At 38.9% G+C, this 8,084-nt stretch overlaps 1 protein-coding gene across 1 annotated transcript; it reads left to right on the forward strand.

Annotated features, from left to right (window-relative positions):
* The first annotated feature begins 1,933 nt into the window (after positions 1-1,933).
* LOC112187218 (probable mannitol dehydrogenase) lies at positions 1,934-4,509 on the forward strand. The gene is made up of 5 exons (XM_024325915.1): positions 1,934-2,094; positions 2,198-2,311; positions 3,189-3,702; positions 3,792-3,945; positions 4,095-4,509. The coding sequence occupies exons 1-5, from the start codon at positions 1,997-1,999 to the stop codon at positions 4,298-4,300; spliced, it is 1,086 nt and encodes a 361-aa protein (XP_024181683.1). The 5' UTR covers positions 1,934-1,996; the 3' UTR covers positions 4,301-4,509.
* The last annotated feature ends 3,575 nt before the right edge of the window (positions 4,510-8,084 follow it).

Genomic DNA, 8,084 nt, shown 5'->3' on the forward strand with positions numbered 1-8,084 from the left:
AGAAGAAAAAAAATACTCTCTCTGAAACGTCATTGTAAACATGAAAATCCTACAACGAATGAAAGAAGAACACATGTACAAAATAATATATTTTTTTTATTAATGAATTTGAGGGTTACAATCTCTTAGATGCTCTTTCACAAGAATCTCCTCTAATTCGATCTCCGACGTTGATTTGATCCAAGGGTGGCGAGCACTTGATCTTGAATCGAACGGTTGTAGTGTAAACTTCTTGTTATGTTGACGATTTGAGGAAGACAATTGACCAAGGGCTATAGAGGCTTGATCTTGATCGGATTTAGGCCACGAGTGGTGTCACGTGGTGAGCATTCTTCGGCTTTGGTAGGGGATGAACCAGCACATGTGTTTGGTGCTTATTGATTCTCCACGAGCTTGATGAAGAACACTTTGTTGACGACTTGTAGGAGGCGGTTGATCAAGGGATGTAGAGGCTTGCTTTGATCGGATTTGAACCATGAGCGATGTCACGTGATGAGTGTTCTTTAGTTTTGATGGTGGATGAATCGGACACGTGTGCTTAATGCTTGTTGATTCTCCACGAGTTTGATGAAGAACTTGGCAGAAGCTTTGCTTTGTTGACAATTTGAAAATGATGGATGATCAAAGGCTGAAGAGGTTTGATCTTGATCAGATTTGAACCACGAGTGGTGTCACGTGGCGAGTATGGCTTTGATGGCAGATGAATCGGCACATGTAGTTGCTTGGTGCTTGTTGATTCTCCACGAGTTTGACGACTTCTGAGCTTGTAGGTGATTTTCCTTGTTTGTCTGAAGTCAGTGAGGTGAAGAGACTGACTATTTGGCAGCTTGATGATTCTTCACGACCTTGGGAGACTTCTGAGCTTTTGAGAGGTTTCTTCCGTCTGTCTGTCGTTTGTTGTCGTCCTCTCTTCTCTTGATTTGAGAAGGGGTATTTATAATGTCGACGTCTCCCTAAATTTGGAATGCATTGATGACATAACATTAATCATATTTCGTAAATATGTAATTAAATCAATCAGTTTTAATTCGTTGATTTAATTACCTTTTATTTAAGAAATATGCTAATCAAATATGATTTGATTTAATACTTGATTTCTATCAGAATTAAACAATTTAATTTGATTGATATTTGATTTTGATACTTGATTTCAATCAGAATTACACAATTTAATCTGATTGATATTTGTATTTGATGCTTGATTTTTATCGAGATCAATTAGTTTAATACGATTAATCCGTTTTAAATGTTTAACTCGAGCAACAATCAATCAGCGATAAATTGATACTTCCACAATTAATGCTTCCGGGTTATTCAATCGATGGATCACTTGTGTTTTGACATGTGTCATCCTCAAAGCTCACATAATTTTGGTGACATACGAGTCACGTATACCTTTTGTAGGACCCATGTGCTAACTAAGCTTGTTTAGTTAGAATTTCAAATATTAACCGATTTATTTAATAAATTTTATTTTTATTAAATTTCTTGTGTCAACAAATGCCCCCACTTCAAGGTGCGCCGTAAATATATGGTTGTCACGTGCTGGAGGTGTGACTTGAAGTCGCTTTTTATGATACATTTCACGTGCTTTGTAATCACTTTTTAGACAATTTTTTTTTTTTAGTAATAAAATACTTAATGTTATCCAACTGTCTATTTCTGTTAATGCAAGTACATGTGAGTACATTAAATACTATCTCTTAAATCCCCACTTGTCAACTTCAGATTCAATCAAAAGAAATAATGCCAGCAACGAATAATTTCTCTAGAATAATCCCCAAGTTTGTGGGCAAAGCAAAGACGTCACTCCGCAATTTTCTTTGAGGTTTTGACTTACCCATTTGCTCACCCTATACGTCAGCCCAGCCAAGCCCGGCCCACAACAGTAAACCCCTTCTCCACTCTTCTGGAGTATATATAGACCTCTCTGCCTTGCTAACCTCAACCATCTCTCTCACACTAACAAAGTACGGTACCTCTTCACTCTACGAAAATGGTGGCATCTCCAGACCAAGAACACCCCAAGAAGGCCTTTGGATGGGCTGCCAGGGACACATCTGGTGTTCTTTCCCCATTCAATTTCTCAAGAAGGTTTTACGCTTTTCTAATATTTTTTTTCTCTTTACGATCTCTGATTTTTCAACCAATTTTTGTGCTCTAACAATTGAACCTTTTTTTTTTTCATTTGTTGCAGGGAAACTGGTGAGAAAGATGTGGCCTTTAAAGTGTTGTACTGTGGGATATGCCATTCTGACCTTCACATGGCCAAGAATGAATGGGGTTCTACTACCTACCCTGTGGTTCCTGGGTATGTACGTTCATATCAATATCTATATGCTTAAATCTTGTAACTCTTAAGAAATTCCATGAATTAGGGTTTAATACGAGGTTTTTCTGTGGATTAAAAAATTGTTATTTTGATAGAAATGTCCAAAACTCTAGATTTTGGGTTGCTAGTGGTGGTTGTTATCAAACAGGGGAATACCAAATAATTGATAATTATTGTGTGCCCTTTCTTTCATTCTCAATAAATTAAATTTCATGGGTCCTGAACAATGTTTGGTGTCCGGGAGTTTTATTTTATTTTAAGTGTTTGAAAGTCTGCTGCTGCTGCTTGGGTCTCTTACAGCATATAATATTTAATTCTATTAGAAAAGTAAAAGTGTTATCTTCATTCCTTCAGGCACGTACAAAAGTTATTACATATATCAGGGCCATAAAGATTCTAGCCATAATAATCAGATACCCTTATTAGGAAAACCTATGTTAGCAACCACTTGAATTTGGGTTCATAGTAGAAAACCGCCCCCTGCAGGGTCATAGCTTTTTTTTATGAGCATCTTCGAGAGCTAATATTTGATTGCAGACTGCAAATTAGTGATCCACAAGAAATTTCATTTAGAAACATTTGGTTCTGTGAGTTCAAGGTTATGCTTTACTTCAATGGAGTTGCATCATTGGATTTAAAAGGTTTATAGTTACTGATGTCTGATGTAAAATGCAAGGATATGAAATTTCGATTCAAGCATCTTGTACGACTGTATAGCATTCTAATTGGGTAAAATCTTCATATGCTTGTAATAATCTCGATGGCACTACCACCATATTATGTAATTTAGCTCCACCTCTTGGTGTCTATAACTTTTTTAAACTGAACTGGTATAAATCTGGGATTACAAATGCAGGCATGAGATTGTTGGTGTAGTGACTGAGGTAGGGAGTAAAGTGCAGAACATCAAGGTTGGAGACAGGGTAGGTGTTGGATGCATGGTGGGATCTTGCCGATCTTGTGATAGTTGTGCCGACCACCTTGAAAACTACTGCCCCAAGATGATACTCACGTATGGTTCCAAGTACTTTGATGGAACCATGACGTACGGAGGTTACGCTGACATCATGGTGGCTGACGAGCAATTCATTGTTCGCATTCCCGAGAACCTCCCTCTTGATGGTGCTGCTCCTCTCCTATGTGCTGGCATTACAACTTACAGCCCCTTGAGACATTTTGGACTTGACAAACCTGGTATGCATGTGGGCGTGGTTGGTCTAGGTGGTCTAGGCCATGTGGCTGTGAAGTTTGCTAAGGCTCTAGGGGTTAAGGTTACAGTGATTAGTACCTCCCCTAAGAAGAAGGCAGAAGCTGTTGAACGACTCCATGCTGATTCATTTTTGGTCAGCAGTGACCAAAATGAGATGCAGGTGATTATTTGAGCTAGTTGCTTTCATGACTTTGAGTGGATTCTCATGCTTGTAGGGTGACCTAATGTTGTTTTTTGCTGTTTTTGTAGGCCGCCATGGGCACAATGGATGGGATCATTGACACGGTTTCTGCATTCCACCCTCTCGTGCCTTTGATTGGTTTGTTGAAGGCTCATGGAAAACTTGTGATGGTTGGTGCACCAGAGAAGCCTCTTGAGCTTCCAGTTTTTCCTCTGATCATGGGTAAGCAAATGAATCCCATTCTTGTGAAATTAATGGCTTTAAAAAAGTTGGCTTAATCTGTTGTCGTATCACATTCTTCTCATTCTTGCAATGGATTTGAATTGAATAATTTTGTAATACAAACCATTTTAATTTTTTGGTAATTACAGGAAGGAAGATTATAGGGGGTAGTTGTATTGGGGGTATGAAGGAGACACAGGAGATGATTGATTTTGCAGCCAAGCACAACATAACAGCTGACATTGAGGTTATCCCAATTGATTATCTGAACACTGCCATGGAGCGCCTTCTCAAAGCAGATGTCAGATACCGGTTTGTCATTGACATTGGAAACACATTGAAGGCCAGCTCCTGAACTTTACATTACAAACTGAGTCAGTGGTGGGATGAGAGTGGAAATTAAGGTTAATTTGCTGTCTCAATATTGTTGTCTACCATGTGTGTAGTGAAAATTATGCATATTTGCATATGCAATAGGCTGGACCTGGATTTTGAATAAATGGAACAATATGTTTCTCATTTTTGATAAGGAATAAAATATCTATCTGTTTATTTGAGAATGAATCCTTGATTTTTATTGTTTGCAACTCTTCTGCACACGGACCGAGTCAGGAGAAGATTTAGTTATATACTAGAAACTGCCAACACACTATTTGCATGGTGTGTGAGTTATAGATTAAGGCCGAAATTATGTGCATATATTTGTAGTGGGTTGTGGATCTTGAAGGAGCGGCAAAACAGTAAAATAACACAAATATTACAGTATACTATTAAAGGTTGAATTTGGACTTAATAAAATAGTGAATGAGATAAACTTCATAAAAGTCGAAATATTAATATGAAGAAATATGTATGCCTAAATACCTTATTCTTTGGGATCTGATGCTACACCACTGCTCAATACCTTAGGGGATCAACTTTATTACATAAGTTGATTCCTAACTTTTCCCTCATATCTTGACATAAGTAAGCAGTTCTTATTGTATCGGACCAAAACCTCGCGAATTGATCTTTATGGCGCTTCCTCTATCAATTAGATCATTTATCCATAGAATAAAGTATTTAGGCATACCTATTTCTTCATATTAATATTTCGAGTTTTATGAAGTTTATTTCCTCATGCACGGTTTTGAATGGGAGAAAGAAGTGAAGAATCCTCTTTTTGACTCTGACTCTCCCACTCCAGTTGTTGCTTTTCTTTCTGTTACTTCGAAAGTAGCTACTTCATATCTCTGTTCGTTCCGTTTGAAGAAAAGAAGGATCCCAAAGAATCGATCTTTCTTTTAGTTGTTGAATCTCTCTTTGATTGATCAATGTGTGAACTGAAGAATGACACACGAGTGACCAGTTCGATCGATTTCTTTATCTCCCAGTGAATCGTATGTTTGGAACAAGAGGGACATAATTTTCTCAATTTCAATCAACTAGGCATATTATGTCGATTCTTTTGAGTAATATATCTGGAAATGCCTGTTGATTCCTTATTAACACGATTTCGAACACAACTGGTACATTCCAAAATCATCGTTACTCAGACATCTTTACCCTTGGCCGTGAGCCTCCTTTGGGGGTGCCTTCGGGAACGTGGACACTGGTGGTGCATGTCTGTCGTCAGCTCGTGCCGTAAGGTGTTGGGTTAAGTCCCGCAACGAGCGCAACCCTCGTGTTTAGTTGCCACCGTTGAGTTTGGAACCCTGAGCAGACTGTCGGTGATAAGCCGGAGGAAGGTGAGGATGATCATAGTCATAATAAAACAACAAAGGGTAAAACAGTAAACTAATATGGACGTTACTGTTCATAAGGAGTTAGAGCTTTAGTATAGGTAATATTCAAATGTTCCCACCAAACGTTTATTTTGTGTTTTGTGGCTGATCCCGAAGTTACAAAACCAAACTGAGGCATCATCTAGAGCTTTATTAATTATCGTCTAATGACTCAATTGTTCCATTGAATTTATTTCCTCTTCTGCTTTGGCAAATTAATTTTATTTTTTACATTCTTAATATGCCCTTATAATATATGTTTTGCATAGGGGTGGGCAAAAAAACGATTTGGACTAAAAAACCGGCCGAACCGGACAGGAATTCCAGTTCGGTAACCGAACCGCTTGCAAAAAACACTGAAAACTGCATTTACAGAACCGAACCGAATCTTTTCGGTTCGGACCCGGTTTTGTCATTTAAACTGACCAGAGAAAACCGAACCGCCTGGATTAAAAATATATGTATATTCTTTTAATGTGGTGTCAAATTTTTAGTGGGTAAGGCTTATTTCGGGTGCACCTTACCACACACGATCTTAACACCTACTATAAAAGCTAACAACCCTAGAAGCTTTTCTCATTTCCTCACCTCATCCCTCTCTCTAGAGGTCTTAGCCGCTTCTCTCTCACGTCTTAGACTCTCAGCCCTCTCTCACCCTTTTCTCTCGCACCCTCTTCTATCTCATGCTGTCAACATGAGGTCCACTGCGTCCACTATGTCATCCACCGCAGCCTCTCGTATCCAAAGGCATAAGTTTCATGTTCATAGATCTGCTATTTCTCTTTCAATTTTGATACTTTAGATTCGTTCAGTATGTAATGGTGAGATATGGGTTTGTAAGCATCTGCCTCCCTTTAGATTGCATGGGTTCAGAACAAACAATTTAGATCCGAGAGGTTTTTGTTTCTGTTAGAGAAATTAGTTGCTTGCATATTTGGCTGGATTGGAATTATTATAACTGATTATTTACGTAGTGTTTCTGATGTTTGCAGAGAATTAATAACACCTTTGCCAAGAAATATATAGGCGATGGCGATGTTAACCTACAGATTCCAAATGGGAGCACTTGGCCAGATCAAATGATTTATTGTTTATTATAGTCTGCAAATTTGGGCTAATAAGCTCAGAAAATAATAATCGGCAAATATGAGCTATTAAGCTGAGAAAATACCAATTCATGAATCTCACGAGTTAGTTCATGAATTTCACTTTGGAACAAAAAAGAAAATACCAATGTTAGAAAACTGGTATAGTATTTGTTTGTTCTTTTAATACTTTTGCTAAATACAAAATTGGGCTTGAAAATGGCTTGAAATTGGGCCAAAAAAAGCTGGTAAAACCGTAAAACGTAAAGACGTAAAACTTGGGCCTTCAAATTGGTCCAAAAAAAGGCAACTTAAAAGGAAAAATAGGCCAAAACTGAAAGTTCAGCCCAACCCGAAACCGAACCGGGCCGACTCGAAAATTCGGCCCACTCATTTTTTATTCGGTTGTCGGTTTGAAATTGGGCCCAACAGACTACTTCGGGTCGGAAACGGTTTGGGCTTCAAACCGAACCGGCCTGACATATGCCCAGCCCTAGTTTTGCATATAAAATGCCAAGCAGTATTAATACATAAAAGAGAAAAATTCACCAATAGTAATTGGGTTATAATTCATTCGATATTTAACTCACTATGTGTATATACATAGCAATTATCGGCCATAATCTGCACTCATACTTAACCATGTCACCTTGGCGAAGTAACTTCAATGGAGTAATCTCCGGAAACATAGCAAGACAACCTTCACCGGCAAGCCCGGTCCAGGCCGAAATATGCCTTGACGCGCCGACACGCGCCACCCAAAGTTGTCTCAGCAGAAAAAACCAAAACTCAGCAAACTGAAGGATATCAGTCCCACATCGAAAACAAGAGTGAGGTAACTCACTATTTCACCTATAAAAGGTCCACTTCGCTCTCTTCATTGATTACGCATTCAATAGCTATTTACCGCTACATTTGTCAATACAAGTACATCGTTTAACTTTAACATCGGAGGAGCGAAGACCGCCAACCACGGTCTCCCCTCTTGACACCATTGTATTTCTCTTGAAAGACTAGCGGGACTTCGTGAATTGCACATATATCGGAAGATTGGATTCTTGTCCACGTTATCGGAAGCCGACATCATATGACGGTATTCTGAGCATTAACATTGGCGCCGTCTGTGGGAAACTCTGAACTAAGAGTCATTTCCCATTCAACCTACCATGGCTAGCGGAAGCGGTGAAGGCGTTGGAGACCAAGCAGATCAAGCCACCAACCCTCAGCCCAACCCTACCAATCCATCAACCGTCAACCGTGAATTGTTCACCACACCAATCAACGTGGACGG

The sequence above is a fragment of the Rosa chinensis genome, chromosome 2 (assembly GCF_002994745.2).
Source record: "Rosa chinensis cultivar Old Blush chromosome 2, RchiOBHm-V2, whole genome shotgun sequence".
Classification (NCBI taxonomy): Eukaryota; Viridiplantae; Streptophyta; class Magnoliopsida; order Rosales; family Rosaceae; genus Rosa; species Rosa chinensis.

Coding starts and splice junctions, on each gene's coding strand:
- LOC112187218 (XM_024325915.1), top strand. CDS start 1,997: ATGGTGGCATCTCCAGACCAAGAACACCCCAAGAAGGCCTTTGGATGG. Junction 2,312..3,188: donor ACCTACCCTGTGGTTCCTGG/GTATGTACGTTC, acceptor TTACAAATGCAG/GCATGAGATTGTTGGTGTAG. Junction 3,946..4,094: donor AGTTTTTCCTCTGATCATGG/GTAAGCAAATGA, acceptor TGGTAATTACAG/GAAGGAAGATTATAGGGGGT.